At 47.1% G+C, this 19259-nt stretch overlaps 1 protein-coding gene across 2 annotated transcripts; it reads left to right on the top strand.

Moving 5' to 3' along the window:
- Positions 1 to 611: 611 nt before the first annotated feature.
- Positions 612 to 14916, top strand: MYOC (myocilin). 2 transcript variants are annotated; one of them, XM_067728638.1, is made up of 3 exons: positions 612 to 1274; positions 11783 to 11908; positions 13523 to 14916. In XM_067728638.1, exons 1-3 carry the CDS (start codon positions 761 to 763, stop codon positions 14305 to 14307), a joined length of 1425 nt encoding a protein of 474 aa, XP_067584739.1. In that variant the 5' UTR covers positions 612 to 760; the 3' UTR covers positions 14308 to 14916. The 2 variants fall into 2 exon arrangements, with proteins under 2 accessions (XP_067584739.1, XP_067584738.1); XM_067728637.1 differs by lacking the exon at positions 11783 to 11908 and having other exon boundaries at positions 625 to 1274.
- The last annotated feature ends 4343 nt before the right edge of the window (positions 14917 to 19259 follow it).

Below are 19259 nucleotides of genomic sequence, written 5' to 3'. Positions count from 1 at the left end.
AGAACTAGTCTAGAGGCTAGCACTGACCTTGGCACCTGAGAAGCAAGACTAGAATCGGAACGTCCTCCCAAAGATACAGCCACATTTGTTTTAAAGGGAGGGGCGGGGGAAGAATTCTGCTTCTAACTGCTTTTAAAGCATTGCTGCTCCCTTAAGCCTGGCGGCATGCTGCCTTTGTATCCTGCCTGGCTGTTATTCATCTCCGTCACTGCTACAGGGACAAAGGGACTGTGTCTTAAGTATGGCTGTATCCCCGTTTTCTAGAACAGTGCCTGACACAGAGCAGGTTCTCAATAAAGTTTGCAGAGTAATGGAAATAGGAACTAGAAATAAATCCTTGTTGAAACGGACACACAAGTAGTCATGCTCAATGAGGTGGGTATGTGTGAGTGTATGTGGGAAAACAGGGTGGGGATATAAGGCCTGCTATGGGGATGTGGGGTGCATAAAGTGGGGCATTCTTTTTTAAAAGAAATTCAAAACAGACTTCTGGAAGGTCATTTTCTAAGACTCTTGCTGGCAGTGTGAAAACAGCGCCCCCCCTTGTGCACGGCCTCACCCAGCCTCACGTGACCGCATCATCCTCCCCCCACGCAGGGCTGCCTCCCCCAGTATATATAAACCTCTGTGCAGCCAGGGCAGGAATCAGCCGGGCCACCCAGCCAGACACCTCGCGGCGCAGGGGAGAGTTCCAGAGGGAGCCTCGTCCAGCGGCTGCTCTGAGGGCTTCTGTGCACGTTGCTGCCACTGCAGGCCCGAGATGCCAGCTGTCCAGCTGCTGCTGCTGCTGGCCTGTCTGGTATGGGGTGTGGGTGCCAGGACAGCACAGTTCCGGAAGGCCAACGACCGCAGCGGCCGATGCCAGTACACCTTCAGCGTGGCCAGCCCCAATGAGTCCAGCTGCCTCGAGCAGGGCCAGGCCATGTCGGCCATCCAGGACCTGCAGAGAGACAGCAGCGAACAGCGCGCGGCCCTGGAGTCCACCAAAGCCCGGCTCAGCTACCTGGAGGCCCTCCTCCATCGCCTGACCTTGGGCCAGGCTGCCACGCCCTGGGACACCCAGGAGGGGCTGCAGAAGGAGCTGGAGTTAGCCTACAGCAACCTCGTCCGTGACAAGTCAGCTCTGGAGGAGGAGAAGAGACGACTGGAGGCAGAGAACGGGGATCTGGCCAGGAGGTTGGAAAGCAGTAGCGAGGAGGTAGCGAGCCTGAGGAGGGGCCTGTGTCCCCAGGCCCGCAGCACCTCTGAGGACGTGCCACCAGGCTCCAAGGAAGGTAACACCATGGGGTGAAGGTGGCACGGTTCACGGAAACCTGTTACAGGTGGCCAGGCCTGTCCTTCCTGCCCCCTCCTTTCTCCTGGAGACCACGCATCTAGCGTGAGTCAGACAAATTAGGGAGGGCAAAGCAATCACTTTCACATGTTGCTAGTGAGTCAGCTCCCAAGAGTTCTGTTGAGGTTCGTGGTTCTTTTTTATTATTTTTTTTTTAAATTTATTTTTTGGCTGCGTTGGGTTTTCATTGCTGCGTGAGGGTTTTTCTCTGGTTGCGGCGAGTGGGGGCTACTCTTTGTTGCGGTGCGCAGGCTTCTCATTGCGGTGGCTTCTCTTGTTGCGGAGCACGGGCTCTAGGCGCGCAGGCTTCAGTAGTTGTGGCACACGGGCTCTAGAATGCAGGCTCAGTAGTTGTGTTGCTCCACAGCATGTGGGATCTTCCCAGACCAGGGCTCGAACCCGTGTCCCCTGCATTGGCAGGCGGATTCTTAACCACTGCGCCACCAGGGAAGCCCCGGTTCTGAGTTCTTGTGCCTACCCATGACAGTTTTCACAATCCATAGCAAAATGAGAAATATAAAGACCAGGTGAGATGCAAATATATAGGATCAGTAGAAAGTTGCCAACTATCCTTTTTAGAAAACTGTCCTTTTGTGAGTCTTTGTTCAGAGATTGTTGACGCTTACCTTTTGTTGTTAAAATGACCTCTGTTTATGAAATGACAATAGATTTATGAAATGATGATAGGTGGTAGGGTTTTTTTTTTAAGTGTCCTTCCTGGGCAAAATAAAGAGGCAGCAACCCAGTGTGGGTTCCCTCAATATGTTGTTTTGGAAATTTTCCTGCTCTTGGTCCAATCTGAGAACCTCTGCTTTTAAGTCACTTTGAAGTGGCTTTTGCTACCTGAGATGTCATTCTGTTCATCCTGGTCCCTGCCAGGTGAGTCCATGAGTGTACACTGAGGGAGGAGGGACACTCTTCCCAGTAGTTGGGAAGAAAGTATTTGTGTCACTTTTTGTGAAACTCTGCTCCCAAATATTCACTGTTTAATAAGTTTTCCAATCATGAGGGAACAAGCAAGCAAATCCAGTTAGGGGACTATTAGTCTGGGCTCTTCAAAGATGTCAACATCAAGAAAGAAAAAATAAGGGAGCTGGGGGTGGGGGCCTTGTTTTCGATTAAAGGAGACTGTAGAGATGTAGTAACCAAAGGCAGTACATGATGCTGGAGTGGCCCCTGCATCCAGGGGGACAAAGCTACAAGGGACAGGTTTGGGATCCTTGAGGACATTTGAATATAGACTGCTTATCAGGTTGTGTTATTGGATTAGTGTTCAGTTTCTTGGGTGAGGTATGGTATTGTGGTTATGAAGAATATCCGTGTTCTAAGGAGATACATACTCAAGCACTTAGGGATGAGGCATCAGAATGTCTACAGTTTACTTTCAAATGGTTTGCAAAGACTGTAAATATATAAAGAGAGAAAGAAAAATGATACAAATGTGACAAAATATTAGCAGTTGACGAATCTAAGTGAACGACACATGGGGGATTTATTGTACTGTCTGTTATCTTTTCAAAAGCTTTGAAAAATCTTCAAAATAAAATGAAGGGAAATTATCTTCTAAAGAGGCTCTGCATGAAAGGCAAAATCTGCACAGATGTGACACCAGAAAACCCAAGGGTCCGTGCCTGGGTGTGACCTCGGGCATGTCATTTAGTCTCTGCACCTTGGTTTCTCACCCATAACGTGGCAATGAAAATTCCTGTTGTGAATAATGATTTTTGTAGGGTTCAAATGAAATGACTCTAAGGTATAAAGGATTTTTTAAAATCCTGTATTGATAGAGTTGGAAAAGATCCAATTCTAAATTCTACAATGAAGGGAAGTAAGGTCACAAGATGCCAAGGGATCCCAGGTTGAACAGCTGAGCAGTGATGGTGCTGAGACTTGCTGAACTTGAGTCTTTGAGCACAAATGAAAGAATCATTAATAGAAGTGTTATGAGGCATTACGTATTTCAGACTGTTAACTGAATGAACAGAACCCATGAGAGAGAGACAGAGACAGAGAGAGAGAGAGAGAGAGAGAGAGAGAGAGAGAGAGAGAGAGTGTGTGTGTATGTGAGAGAGAGAGAAAATAGAGGAAACATTTTTTTTATTGTCTTGTGGTCATTTAACAAGTTTTTGGGAATTTATTCAAGTGTGTTCTCTGATTTTATATACATATATTTTAAAATTTATTTGTTTTATTTATTTATTTTTGGCTGCATTGTATCTTCATTGCAGTGTGCGGGCTTCTCATTGCGGTGGCTTCTCGTTGCAGAGCACAGGCTCTAGGCACACGGACTTCAGTAGCTGTGGCACGTGGGATCAGTAGTTGTGGCTCGTGGGCTCTAGAGCACAGGCTCAGTAGTTGTGGCGCACGGGCTTAGTTGCTCCATGGCTCGTGGGATCTTCCCAGATCAGGGCTCGAACCCGTGTCCCCTGCATTGACAGGCGGACTCTTAACCACTGCACCACCAGGGAAGCCCTGATTTTATATTTCTTTTTGTGCTTTCCAGCTGCTCTACTTTTGAAATAAAGACAACAGCCCATTATAGTGAACTACAGACTTGGAAGCTCTTTTCTAGCAGTGGGTTTTTCGTGAGCAGGAAATTACATTAGTACAAGAATGTATAGCTGGAAAGGGGGCCTCGAGAGCATCTGATGCCTCTGGCTCATTTGTGCAGATGTGGAACTTAGGCCCAGAGAGGCTGCTCAGAGGTTCCCAGTCACCAGCCCTCTAGTGGCAGAGCCAGGACTAGAATTCAAGCCCCTCCCCCGATGTTCAGTGGCTCTTCAGGACCCTGCCGTGACCTCTAGTTTATAGAACCTAAAGATGAATGACAGAAAAGCTACATTTAAACATCAGGGAAAGAGCGCTTGGAACAAAAGATGTGCTTCAAGGTCCTAGATTTGAGAGTAAAGGGGTGTTTGGTGCGGCTGGGATTCAGGTGTAGGTGTGCTTTAGGCAGGAGAGGCAATAACTGAGGGATGGAGGGTGTGGGACTGAGGGCTTAGTGAGGCCGAGTGGGCAGAGGAAAGGCCTGAGGAGGTGGACTTTTCCTGACTCCACCTGTAATTCGAACTGTCACCACCATCTTCTTTATTGTGTAGTTATTATATAGAAAAAAAATGTCCTTAGGGGGCTTCCCTGGTGGCGCAGTGGTTGAGAGTCCGCCTGCCGATGCAGGGGACATGGGTTCGCGCCCCGGTCCGGGAAGATCCCACATGCCGCGGAGTGGCTGGGTCCGTGAGCCATGGCCGCTGAGCCTGCACGTCCGGAGCCTGTGCTCTGCAACGGGACAGGCCACAACAGTGACAGGCCCGCGTACTGCAAAAAAAAAAAAAAAAAAGTCCTTAGAATCATGGAAGTCACTTGTTTATACGTGTGTGTGTGTGAGTTGAAATAATATATGCATATAAGATGTTGTAGTAATAATTCTGTAGTGAAATGTCTAGAAATCTTTAAATCTTTTAAATAAATAGAAAATACAGATTACGAAAAGAGAAACTAGAGTTGCTTATAGCGTCACAAGAGAAATCCCACCTTCCCCTTTATTTCTCGTCTGCTTTGGACTCTCAGAGAACAGAACCTGGGATGAGGGCTTGTGTGCAGTGTTTGTATGGGCCACGATCCCAGGGAGGAGAATCGGGGACAGGGGAGAGTGTGACAGGGAAGGAAAGAGAACCAGCATGGGGCAGTGGGGGAGGGCCCTTCTTCAACTGGTCCCCATGGTGGGCAGCAAAGGCTGTACCCCATCAAGACTTCTGAGAATCTGTGTAGAATGCAACAGAGAAAGGAAGCATTCCTTCCCAGATCCGATACTCTGTTGGCCAAGGATCATCCCATGGGGTATATTGCACTTCCCTGATCCACAGATGTGAGCACCAGGCTTGTTCTTGCAGAGGTTGACACAGCAATGGCTAGAAAAAGGTGGGCAAGATATGCAGGGAGGGGCACCAGAGTTGCTCAACACAAGTGCTGCAGATTCACTTCCTCACTTACAGGATGGGGAGAATAATCCCCCCAATTAGAAGTAACGCAGGAAAGCATCCAGCACAGTGCCTGGCACTGAGTGACCACCCAGTAAATGGATTATAGCTACGAAGGGCTTCTTTTGCTTGAGCTCCACTACTGTTTAAAAATGTCATTTATAGGGACTTCCCTCGTGGCGCAGTGGTTAAGAATCCATCTGCCAATGCAGGAGACAGGGGTTCGATCCCTGGTCTGGGAAGATCCCACGTGCCATGGAGCAGCTAAGCCCGTGCTCCACAACTACTGAAGCCCACGCACTCTAGAGCCTGTATGCCGCAACTACTGGGCCCATGCGCTGCAACTACTGAAGCCCGTGCACTCTGGGGCCCACGTGCCGCCACTACTGAGCCCACATGCTGCAACTACTGAAGCCTGCGTGCCTAGAGCCCGTGTGCCCTGCAACAAGAGAAGCCACTGCAATGAGAAGCCTGCGCACAGCAATGAAGAGTAGCCCCCGCTCACCACAACTAGAGAAAGCCTGCACACAGCAACGAAGACCCAGTGCGGCCAAAAAAAAAGAATGTCATTTATAGATCAAAATGTCGACGTGTACATATCATTTCTGTAACACGCATTGATTCCAGAGACAGTATATGTTGGAGCAGCACCCAGGACAGTAGTCTGCTAGCTAATATTCACCTTCTAGAGTATTCACGACAACCTGTGATTATGTTGGCACCCTTCTTTTTCTTCATCCTCTTCATGTATATAATACTGACCTAACTTTTCAGGCAGTGATAGAAAATAACTACAAAAATCATTACAATGTCATTTGCTTATATATCTACACATAAGTATATAAATAGGACAGAGCATGAAGAAAATATTTCCAAAATTTTATAATAGACATGAACTTCTCAACCGCAGAAGGACTGAATTTTCATAGAAACAAACAAAAGCCCTAAAAATTTTTAGCTGTCTGATACAATACAGTCCTTAATCTTTTCATAACCTCTTTTTGTTTTTCTCCCACATTCAGAATGAAATTTGAGTGATTTTGAAACATTCCAGAGAAATTTTAGTTTTGTTACATTTTTACTGAGGATCATTTCATTTATAGTTTGAGCTAAGAATTCTGAGGCTCAGAGAAATTGAGTAATTGCCCAAAGTCACACAGCTGGTACATGGCAGGACTGAATTAGGAAACTATGACTTCTGGCTCAGCCAGGCCCCTTTACGCAACGGCTTCCCTTCCTTTGGGCTCTGCATCCTCTCCCACAGGTTTTGCTTCTTACGCCAGGCGACTCTACTCTTGGAATCTGACCGTTGCCAGGTGTTCCAACCATCCCACCTGCCAACTGAGAACTGGCCTTACAGTCATTCTGGAAGCCATTCCCTGACCCTATGTTTGTTTGTTTGTTTGCGGTACACGGGCCTCTCACTGTTGTGGCCTCTCCCGTTGCGGAGCACAGGCTCCGGATGCGCAGGCTCAGCGGCCATGGCTCACGGGCCCAGCCGCTCCACGGCATGCGGGACCTTCCCGGACCGGGGCACGAACCCGTGTCCCCTGCATCGGCAGGCGGACTCCCAACCACTGCGCCACCAGGGAAGCACAACCTTATGTTTTATTGTGATTCTTGTTTACTCCAAAGAAAGCACATGAGGTGTGGTTCTTGCAAAGGGTTTGGGGGTTAGGGGGCCAGGGAGAAAGACCCCCTGGTTAGAGCCCTGAGGACCTTGGTGGGACCAGGAAAGGAACTGGGCACCAGCCAGGCACGTGTAGGGGAGGAAGAGCTGACGGGAAGATGTCTCTCTGGGAAAATCGCCTGGGAGCGGTGTGTGTATGAGTCACCCACTGGAATCTGAGTCAACTCCAGGAGTGGGTCACCCCCTGAGGTGCTGAGCAGTGTAGAGCCTCTGGAAGCAGTCTCAGTTCAAGCAGGAGGCATATACCACATAGCAGGTTAAGTCAGGGATGTTCAATATAAAGAATTAACTGATGAAAGAGCAACTATGAGATAAAATAAACCCCACATGGCACCCTAGGGCTGAGGGAGGGTACAGAGGAAGGACAAACTTGGAATGGGTTCCGACATCACTGAGGAAGGTGGGGTTGAGCCCATCAGAGAGCAGAGACGCTGTCTGGTTAGCCCAGGCTGGCGGTGGAATGGACATCTCCTGAGTCTGGGAAAGGCTGCAGGAGCCCTGCAGAGCCAGCGTAGGGGATTGCAGAGGTCTGCAGAGCACGGGGGTCCCCATGCAAGGACTCTGGGTGCGGTGTTGAGAGGGTCGTGGAAACGTTATGGCCAGGCTGAGGCTGCAAGGTCACAGAAGAACCACATCCTTGGCAAGTGCCTGAGGCAGAGCTCCACCAGATGTCCTCACACTCCTGCTGCCAGCCCAGCCCCTGCGGGACACTGCAGGAGACTGGGCGCCCCCCCCCCACTGTGTCCCTCTAGCGCCCTCTACTGAGAAAGCCTAACATCATACTCACTTTAAAGGAGAAATGTCTCTTTTTTTGAGAGAGCATCTATGGAAGGGTGCATTCAGCACTGACAGGCAGTACATTTATAACTGACCCACATCCCCACCACAGGGTGGAAAGGTTCACAACTGCCATGACGATGGCACACGTGGGTTCAAGTGCTAGTCCCACCACTTACCAGCTGTGTGACCTTGGGCAAGTAACTTAACCTCTCTGAGCCTCAGCTTCCTCTTCTGCAAAACGAAGATCATAACGTTCCCTCTTAGGACTGTTATGTGGAATAGGGGTAATGATAGCAAAAGCCTAGCACAGGACCTGGCTCATAGGAGGCACTTATTAAGTGGTGGCAATAGTTAAATTAGGGGCAGACTGCAGTTCTAAAGCCTTATTCTATTTCTCTAAAACTTTTGAAGGCACCAGATCACATAAATAATTTATATAAAACTGCTTTGAAACTCTTTTCACAAAGAAGCTGTTTTTCAGTATTTCAGTGCCAGTACTTTAAATGTCTTCAATGAAGTTACCTGGGAAAATGCCTGTTTGGGTTTGTTTCCCCCTCACTTTTTTTTTATTCCCTGTGGCTAAAGAGGGCCTTTTCCTTTCTTTCTTTTTTTTTTTTTTTTCTTTTGGCTACACCACGTGGCTTGTGGGGCTCTTAGTTCCCCGACCAGGGATCAAACCTGCGCCCCCCGCATTGAAAGTGCGGAGTCTTAACCACTGGACCTACAGGGAATTCCCGAGAGGGCATTTCCGCACCAGCATGTGGCATCTTAGTTCCCTGACTAGGAACTGAACCCGAGCCCCCTGCACTGGAAGCGTGGAGTCTTAACCACTGGACCGCCAGGGAAGTCCCCCATTTCTCTGAATTTTCTTCTCACTGACTTGCAGGTGTGTGCCTCTACTTTTCTCAATATACATCTTCTTTTCAGTAAAATTTCTCACTGAATTATATGACCATCCTAGCTACACTCACAGAGTGAAACGATTTGTATCAGAGGCACAGAGGAAGGAGCCAGGTGCAGGGGAGGGCAGGCTCACAGTAGCCCTTGATGGATGGCAACTGCGAGTCAAGGAGCTGAAGGGCAGGGAGCTGGGGTGGGGTGAGGGAACTCTGCAGCTTGGTACAGATGTCACTGCAGTATTTCTCTCTCACTTCACGTTACTTGACACCAGCTCCTATGTTCTGAGAATTAATGGAAACAAAGTTTGAATTATCCTGAGGAACAGTGGTCTAAGGAAAGGTACAAAGGAAAGGAAAACAGCTCATCTCAGGGAACTCGCTCAGTGACATGACTTTGAGAAACGGCCACAGTGTATGAGCCTCTGGTCAGTGTCAGAGGTTGCATAGGCAAGGCAGGGGGTGGTGGCTTCTGACAGCCAGGAGTCAGGGCTCTCTCCTTGTGTTTTAGGCCTAAGAGATAAGTCAAGTGGTTGGGAGAGGCAGACAGAGGGCAGAGGCCTGGGCTTCAGGAGGCTGGGACGGTTGAAGACAGCTCTGTCAGCCCCTCGTAAAGGAAGGGGCTTCCTCACACTTACCTATTCCTGGCAGCACAGAAGAACAGGGGACCTTGGGCACCTTGTTCCTCTCGCATGCTGCCCACGCAGCTCCCGGACTGGTCTGGTCTAGGGAACCTACATCTGACCTAGTAGAGCAGCCTCTGCCTTGGGTACCCTCCTAGGTCTAGGCAATCTTTAGAGGGAAGAACGGAGGTGTTTCCTCACCTCCACAGCTCTTCAGACAGGGAGAAGGAGATTCAAGGAACCAAATTAACTTCCCAGGACTTTCCAGCAACTGTTTGGATGGTCCAACCGATCCTGGTTCCCAAAGTAGCCTGGAATGAACCCATGTCACTTCCTGGCCAAGAGGACTTTGCCAGATTATCCATTCCTAAAGGGAACCATGGACCAGCTGTATCTTATTCACCTGTTTTCTCCACATCTAGTCTTAACAGTTAATAGGTGCTCCAGAGGGGCTGGCTGACAGGATGGATAAACAGCTTCCCAAGGCTGCGGACACCGAAGACCTTCCATATCGCTAGGGGTACTCCCAGTTACCCCTGGAGTGTGGAGTGCATATCTAGGATGACCTCAGTTGGCTACACGTTTTGGCTTAGAGTTCATAACCAGTCACCCGGCCCAGTCTAGACTGAGGAACGTCCCAGGGTGTGAGCACGCACCCCCTCCAGGGCAGTCACACTCCCCTGGAGGCCAGCTGAACACTCCCCTGGAGGCCAGGCCCCTGCATGAAAGGCAGGGGTGGAGACTGCTGTGGGGTCGGGAGGGGAGGTGGAGGGGCTACGCCTGAAGGCCAACCCCAGCGCCCTGGCCCAGCCCAAGCCTTAGCGCTTCTTAGCTGGGTGCTTTCCCTACCTCCTTATAGGAGCCTTTTCTAGTACTGTAGTTCACCTAAGCTGAATACCAGCGACTATAAGAGGGTACCTTGATTCCAGACATGTGAAAATGTGAAAGAATGTGCGGCTGAAGATTGATGAAATGTGGCACATCCAGGAGGGTTAAGAGTTCCATTGCCTGAGAGGTGAATTTAGAAGAGTTAAGCTAACAAGTGATGAAAGACAGAGAATGTCTTCCTGACTTTCTGGGCTGTGTGGGAGCCCAGCCGCAGGCATTGCCCTGACTGCCCTCCCTGCTATTCTGCTGGGCTGGGGGCCAGGTCAGACTGCCTGAGACGTTCAGCAAGAGAAAAGGCCGATGTTTTAAGCATATCTTTTGACATCTGGGTCTTGCTGATAACAGGAGGGACTGCCCCTCAGAGGGTTAGCCAATTCTTAAAGATGGTAAATGGCTCACCTGTAAGCACACCTTTCATACGCAAATGAACCAATTCGATGCCTATACCCCCAACCCCTCCTCCATCGGGTCTCACACTCAGGGCGACTATTCTCCTGCCCTGATCAATGCGGGCCAGGTACCAGACAACTGGGGACAGCTCCTACGCTTCAGAGCCTGCAGAAATTATTCAGAGTAGCCAATCCTAAACCTGCTTACCCTGCCTCACTCATTCCTTCCCGTGGAAATCAAAATAAAGCTCTCACCCATGTTCCCCCTCCCTCCTGATGAACCCTGGTGCTTCACCGTGTGGCCCTCTATGGGGTGGGGTCCCCCCTCCTCTAGGGATCAGTGAGTATAACGAGCTATCTTTTTAATGGCAATTGTCTCCTGATCTGTTGGCCTCATCATACCTGAACCATAATCCAACCTGCATTTTAAAACAGCTGCTCCTGTGGCTGTACTTTTTCCTTGTATTCAAGGGCTGCTATATGCCATGATCCTAAGTCAAAGTAGCAACGTGTGATACACTGTGATGACTTAACGTCTAACCAGTGTCATCCACACCTCTTCCCTTCTCCATGGCTCAAACCATCTCCCAAATTCCTGTAGGAAACCTGCACACTCTCTTCCTTGTCTAAAATGGTCTTGGAAAGGGATCTGACAGAATATTTCAGCCGAGCACGTTAAAGCTTAATATGTTACTTCTTACGGGAACATTTGCATTATGACAGGAGAAAAAAACACCTAAGTCAGGCAGAGAATTGTTAATTGTTGAATTTCTGGCGTCCCAGAAAATGCTAAGGATTTTCTCAATATCCCTGCATCACACCTCACCTACTCATAAATCAGACCTTCTAGTGGGAATTATTTTAATTTTGTACAAGCTTACTTTATTTTGAATACTCTACTCTGTGCTAGGCACATTGCTATGCAATTTATTATTTGTGAGCTTTTTATCATGGAATTTTTCAAACATTCACAAAAGTAGAGAGAATAATACAAACCCTAACATATCTATCACCCAGCTCCAACAGTTGTCAGCATAGCCCAATCTTGTTTCATTGTCCCTCCCCCTCCCTGAACCCCATTTATTATCTTAAAACAAATCTCAAACATCCTCATGTCTTTGGAAGCCTATTTAAATCCCATTCTCAACATAGTCTATCCTTAGGCCTTTTTCCTCACAGTAGTTTTGCCTCTTTCTTTTAATATAGTTTCTAAATGGAATTTGGAGAACGTGGACTTTCAGGAATTGAAGTCAGAGTTAACTGAGGTTCCTGCTTCCCGAATCTTGAAGGAGAGTCCATCTGGTCAACCCAGGAGTGAAGAGGGAGGCACTGGTATGGAGTTCAATTTCTCCTCTGCTGTACCAATGTGGTCTTTATCTGTGTCTAGCTCTGCATTCAGAGTTGCTCAGCCCACTATGGGGGAGTGGGGTGGACAAATAACCTCCCTGGGAGCAGAGGCAGGAAAGGGGAAGAGGAACAGAAGCCCCTTTCTGCTCCCTTTCCAGGGCACACTGGCAGGATGTTGGCCTTTCCCTAGCAAAGCTCTGTATCTTATCACCTACACTTGGGATGGGGACTGGGCTGCACTGAGGGAAGATGAGAGATGTGTTTGTTCCACCCACTTGGTTGTCATATAGAATTGATTGCACCTGAAAAACAACATTTTTCGGTAGATCCTTCATATCTTTATCTTGGGGACAGAGAGACACCATGGACCATCCCAGTATAGTGTCTGTTACTAAAGGTACCTTTTCTGAACTTTGGGTATTTAGGAAAAGTACAATTGACCCTCTGAAAGGTGTTCCCTGAAAGCCTGACTTTAAGACAAGGGCTGTGTCTTTTAGAGACAGTGACTATCCATGTTGTTGACAGTTATTGCTAGTACAGAGGGCATGCATGAGGATGGAGAGTTTTGAGATATTCAGAATATGATTCTCCGAGATATGGGCAACAAAGAGTTTCCACTTTCTGTAAGGAAATTGAGATGCCCATTAAAATACAGAGGTTTATTGTGATTCGATCAAATTTAAGTTTTTCAACCAACTCTTCATTTAAAAAATCATACTGAGATTTTATTATATTAAAATGATGGCTGGGGCTCCCCTGGTGGCGCAGTGGTTGAGAGTCCGCCTACCGATGCAGGGGACACGGGTTCGTGCCCCAGTCTGGGAAGATCCCACATGCCATGGAGCGGCTGGCCCTGTGAGCCATGGCCGCTGAGCCTGTGCGTCCGGAGCCTGTGCTCCACAACGGGAGAGGCCACAACAGTGAGAGGCCCACGTACCACAAAAAAAAAAAAATAGTAAAATGATGGCTGAAGTATGTGGTCCATTGGGGAAGGGCTTGAAAAACTTGTTTTATAGAGATTATTATAATGACTTGATTATTGTCTCATTTTTTATAATAATGAAATAAATCAGACATGAAAGCCATAAACAGTAATGCAATGAACATCATGAGACGTTGCCCAGCTTAAGTCAAATATTACAAATACAGTGTGAAGCCCTCTGTGCAGCCTTCATCTTTACAACCAATACTGAGTAGAAGTATTTATTGAAAAGAATCCACGTATAAGAGGACCCATACTTTTCAAACCCATGTTGTTCAAGGGTCAACTGTACTCTGATATCACATAGTGATCACAGAAAATTTACTGGGCATTTACTCTCTACCGAGCACTTAACATGTATAATTACATTTAAAACTTACCACAGCTCTACTACCCAAAACACTACTCTTATCTCCCCTTATAAATCACAAAACTGAATCTTAGAGAGCAAAGTAACTTATTGAAAGTCACAATAAGTGACAAAATAAGGTGATGCGTGGCAAAGCCCGGTTTAAACCCAGACGGTCTGTCTCTGGGGTTCTCACTTCTACCGGCTCTGCCATGATTCCACATTGTGGAAAGATGGTGGCTACATGGTATTTGTTTTAATTCACCAGGATGTGGAGAACTCATTTGGGTAGGAGAACCTGTCACTCTGAGAACAGCTGAAACACTCACGGGCAAGTACGGCGTGTGGATGAGAGACCCCCAGGCCGCCTACCCCTATACCCAGGAGACCACGTGGAGAATCGACACAGTGGGCACAGACATCCGCCAGGTTTTTGAGTATGACCTCATCAGCCAATTCCTGCAGGGCTACCCTTCCAAGGTGCACGTGCTGCCCAGGCCGCTGGAAAGCACAGGCGCCGTGGTGTACCAGGGCAGCCTCTACTTCCAGGGGGCGGAGTCCAGAACGGTGATCAGATACGAGCTGCGCACCGAGACGCTGAAGGCTGAGAAGGAAATCCCTGGAGCCGGCTACCACGGGCAGTTCCCCTATTCCTGGGGCGGCTACACAGACATCGACCTGGCAGTAGATGAGACAGGCCTCTGGGTCATCTACAGCACTGAGGCAGCCAAAGGCGCCATTGTCCTCTCCAAGCTGAACCCAGAGAATCTGGAGCTGGAACAAACCTGGGAGACTAACATCCGTAAGCAGTCGGTGGCCAACGCCTTCATCATCTGCAGCACCTTGTATACCATCAGCAGCTATTCATTGCCTGATGCTACCGTCAACTTCGCATACGACACCAGCACCGGTAGCAGCAAGGCCCTGATGGTCCCGTTCAAGAACCGCTACAAGTACAGCAGCATGATCGACTACAACCCCCTGGAGAAGAAGCTCTTTGCCTGGGACAACTTCAACATGGTCACCTATGACATCAGGCTCTCCCAGGTGTGAAAAGCCGCCGAGCGCTAGCAGAAAAGGCAGAAGGAAATGATGTTGAGGGTTCCTGAGGGGAAAGCCAGCCAGCCAGCCCATGCCCATGCAGCTTTTCTGGCTTTCCAAGCTTGCATTAACCCAGAAGAATGTGCATGGTCACCATGTCCAACTGGGCGGGAATAACAGTCTGGGGATTTAGATGATTCCACATTATAATAGATATTCTTTTCTTCTGTCAGCTTTTAAAGGGATATTTAACCAAAATAGTTTAAGTTTTCTGGTGATTTGAGGCAAAAGCTATAATGCACAGTAGTTTCTTCATGAAAACCACAAAGTTTTTAATAAATGGCCCTCAATGGCTAAATAACATATGTTTGGAGAATAGTTTGGGAAAAACATGTTTCCCTACGTGGAACCTGTTCCATGCATCACCTGCTCTTGCATGTTGCCTGATTACCATGAGCTATAATAACAAGCAGCACTCCTAAAGGCAGAGGAACAGCTATTGCGGCAGCGCTGAACATATATAAAATGTGTTTACTACAGGTGGCTTCTAATGCTACAGGTGGGATCCAGTTGGATATTACAGCAACTTTGCCCCGTGAAATAAAATAATCTTACACAATATTCTCCTTGAACTTTGTGGGATACTTTGCTGGAGAGAAGAGTACAGATTCCAACCATCAGATAATTCCTTTGGGTTGGGAGGTATGATTACAGGCTGCTAAAATTTCGGGGTGTGTGTGTGTGTGTGTGTGTGTGTGTGTGTGTGTGTAACTGAGAGGATTATGCCTGGTTTTGAGGTGTCACCCACGATGACAGCAGGCAAACAGTGGAATCCATACCTTCCTACGCCCATCTCCTGGTGATTTTGGTCCTTCTCGAACAATCTTTTCATCTTTTCTCCAACTTACCCTCTTTCACCCTAGCTCTATTTTGGTTCTTATTTTGGTTCTTATTTGGTTCTTATTTGGTTCTAAGATTGCTGTCACAGGTATGAATTTCATAAGCCACAACCTCAGGTGAGCAGACCTAAGGAATTTAATTACCTCTTTACCTAAATTTAAATACCTCTTTAAAGGTCTAGCTCCAAAGACAGTCACATTCTAAGGTACTGGGGGTTAGGACTTTAACATATGAAGTGGCGGGGAGACAGTTCAGCCCATAACAACTGGGTATTACCACTCTACTCCACTGGTAGCAAACTCTTAAAACCTAGAAAACCCAGAAGTCAGAGTGCATGAAGCCATTCACCTTTCTAAGGACATGTAGCTGCCAGGTGTTGTTGAATGAAAAGTGGAAGACGAGACACTTTTGGGTAATGAGATGAGTGGTCACAGCACACACATAGGTAAGGCCAACCCTGCTTGCACAGCCCTGCCCACGTTTCCTTTTCTTTCCCTCCACCAGCTACTGCTTCTGGCTTCAGGATGGAAGAAGAGGGTGATGGAAGGAGGAACAGAAGGGAGAAGGAAACTCTTCACTTAGCTTCCAGGACATTAAACTCCTCCTCCATTATGGATTTCTCCTTCTTGGTTTTTATTTGTTTGTTCTGCTGGTTCTTCCTTTTAGTCTGTGTTAGTCAGACTTTTCCAGAGAAATAGAACCAATAGGAGACATATAAGTATAAATACAGATTCAGATATAAAAAGAGATTTAGTATGAGGAATTGGCTCATGCAATTGTGGAGAAGTCCCACTGTCTGCCACCTGCAAGCTGGAGACCCAGGAAAGCTGGTCCAAGTTCCAAGGCCTGAAAACTAGGGGAGCCAATGGTGTAAATCTCAGAGCAGGGTAGAAGACCAATGTCCCAGTTCAAACAGGCCAGCAGGGAGCAAAATGGGTGAATTCCTCCTTCCTCCACCTCTTTGTTCTTTTCAGGCCCTAAATGGATTGTATGACACCCACCCTTACTGCGAAGGGTGATCTACTTTACTGAGTCCACCAATTCAAATGCTAACCTCATCCAGACACGCCCTCACAGATGCATCTAGAAATAATGTTTAATCTGGGCACCCCTTGGTTCAGCCAAGTTGACACATAACATGAACCATCACATAGCCCCAACCTCTTAAGACTGTAGCACCCCAGGGCTCACTTTAGGGTTTGTCTACTCATTCGTCTGGTGATCTCGTCTAGCATCATGGCTTTAAATGCCATCTCTAAGCTGACAATGCCTCAAATTTATATCTCCAGCCCAGACTGCTCCTGAACTCCAGGTTCATACATTCATTTGCCCACTTGACTTCTCCATTTAAATGTCTGTTAGGCATATTAAGTGAGGAAGAATGGAATTTCTGAGTTTGCCCATCCCACCCCCTCAGACACTCCAAATCTACTCGTCTTGAGGCTGATGGAAACGCCATCCCTCCAGTTGCTCAGACCAAAAATCTTGGGGTCATCCCTTACTCTTCTCTCTCACAACCCCTCATCCAAACCATGAGAAACTTTTATTGGTTCTATCTTCAAATATATATATATCTAGAATCTGACCACCTTTCTCACCATCCCAACTATTACTTGTCCAAATTATCATTGTCTTTTTCCTGGATTACTACAGTAGCCTCTGAAATGATTCTGTTTCCTCCCGTCGTACAGCCTGTCCTCCACACAAACAGCCAGAGCATGCGTCTCCTTTTCTGAACACCCTCCATGCCTTCCCAGCTCATTCAAAGTCAGTCCTTACACAGCCCCACGTGATCTACCTCCTTCCGCCCCCACCAGTGACTTCATCTACTAATGGCCCCTGATTCACTCTACTCCAGCCAAGCCCCACTGGCCCCTTCTCCTTCTCTGGATACACCTTTGTCTTAAGGCCTTTGCACTGGCTCTTCCCTCTGCTCTGATGTCCACACACCTAACTCCATCACTGTCTTCAAGGTTTTACTCAAATATCACCTTCCTAATGAGGCCTACCCAGACCACCCTATTTAAAATTGCAACTCACCTGCTTCTTCCTCTGCCACTTCTAATCTTTCTTACCCTGTCTTATTATTTTTAAATGTCTTTTCCATTACATTTAACATCTCCTAACATATAATTCGTTGTTTTTAAATTATATATACCTTTTGTCAGTCTTCCCCCACTGGAGTGTAAATTCCACGGGGGCAGTGATTGTTTTGTTCAGTAATATGTCCCTAAACCCACTTGCACTGTTGGTGGGAATGTAAATTGATACAGCCACTATGGAGAACAGTATGGAGTTTCCTTAAAAAACTACAAATAGAACTACCATACGACACAGCAATCCCACTACTGGGCATATACCCTGAGAAAACCGTAATTCAAAAGGAGTCATGTACCACAATGTTCATTGCAGCTCTATTTACAATAGCCAGGATATGGAAGCAGCCTAAGTGCCCATCAAAAGATGAATGGATAAAGAAGATGTGGCACATATATACAATGGAATATTACTCAGCCAAAAAAGGAATGAAACTGAGTTATTTGTAGTGAGGTGGGTGGACCTAGAGACTGTCATACAGAGTGAAGTAAGTCAGAAAGAGAAAAACAAATACCGTATGCTAACACATATATATGGAATCTAAAAAAAAAAAAAAAAAAGATCAGAAGAACCTAGGGGCAAGATGGGAATAAAGATGCAGACCTACTAGAGAATGGACTTGAGGATATGGGGAGGGGGAAGGGTAAGCTGTGACAAAGTGAGAGAGTGGTATGGACATATATACACTACCAAACGTAAAATAGATAGCTGGTGGGAAGCAGCCACATAGCACAGGGAGGTCAGCTCGGTGCTTTGTGACCACATAGAGGGGTGGGATAGGGAGGGTGGGAGGGAGGGAGATGCAAGAGGGAAGAGATATGGGGACATATGTATATGTATAACTGATTCACTTTGTTATAAAGCAGAAACTAACACACCATTGTAAAGCAATTATACTCCAATAAAGATGTTAAAAAATAGACTCATGACCAAGATTTAACAAAGCCAAAATAATAATAATATGTCCCTAGAACAGTGTCCAGCTCACACAGTAGGTACTTAATATTTTGAACACATGAATAAACAGAAAAAATATCCTGGAACTTGCCCAGAAACAATCAGAAATAAAACTACCTCAAGGGGTACCCCTTCCCACCATTTTCCCTCCTTGATTCTATGCTTAACTGGCTGTGTGACCCTAGACTAGTCAGTTAACCTCTGTTCCAGCGGTAATGGAACTTTCTGTAACCACAGTATGCTCTATATCTGTAACATGCAGTATGGTAGCCACCAGCCACATGTAGCTATTGAGCACTTGAAATGTGGCTAGTGCAAGGAACTGAATGTTATATTTAATTTTGATGAATTTATGTTTAAGTAGCCACCTGTGGCTAGTGGCTACCCTATTGGACAGTGCAGGCTTGTTCTCTCATCTGACTGAGGATGAGGTCATGTGTGTGTTGAGCCCCCAGCTGGCGATGACAGGTGCTCCAGGCCTGCTCCCCCTGCTTCACTGCTGCGGCGGCAGACCACAAGAAGGAACCTGACTTCCACATCAACAGCACAGCCTGCTATGTGGGGAGGGGATCTGAGCACACATAAGGGTGGGCTTGGAGGGAGAACGCCCACAAGAACTCTGAAGAAGTGAATGCAATAAAAGATGGCCCTGTTGGGGGCCAGGGCAGGCCACCCCAAAATGTGCCTCAATGGCATATGGATTACCTTAAATACGTTACCTAAGAAACGGCCAATGCAAGAGGAATACTCTGACCCTCCTTTCTGTCTGACCCTTAAAGTAGGAAATAAATCTCTCACATAAACAGACACACTTATGGTCAGAGAGAGAATTCGGGCTGAGAAGCCTGTAAACAAATCTTGTTACTTCTTTTATTTACTACTCCAAGCCCAAACTGTTTAGATCCTTCATTAATTGAGCACCCCAAAACCTAAATTTCTTTGTCCTACCTGTTCCTCACAAATGTATTGTTTCCTTGTCTAAAAAGTATAAAAACTGCCTGCTTTGGCCA

Source organism: Pseudorca crassidens, chromosome 2, assembly GCF_039906515.1.
Source record: "Pseudorca crassidens isolate mPseCra1 chromosome 2, mPseCra1.hap1, whole genome shotgun sequence".
NCBI classification, from domain to species: domain Eukaryota; kingdom Metazoa; phylum Chordata; class Mammalia; order Artiodactyla; family Delphinidae; genus Pseudorca; species Pseudorca crassidens.
Note: the sequence above shows the minus strand (reverse complement) of the source record. Positions and strands in the feature narration are given on the sequence as shown.

Coding starts and splice junctions, on each gene's coding strand:
- MYOC (XM_067728638.1), top strand. CDS start 761: ATGCCAGCTGTCCAGCTGCTGCTGCTGCTGGCCTGTCTGGTATGGGGT. Junction 1,275..11,782: donor GCCACCAGGCTCCAAGGAAG/GTAACACCATGG, acceptor CTTTTAATATAG/TTTCTAAATGGAATTTGGAG. Junction 11,909..13,522: donor GAGTGAAGAGGGAGGCACTG/GTATGGAGTTCA, acceptor TTAATTCACCAG/GATGTGGAGAACTCATTTGG.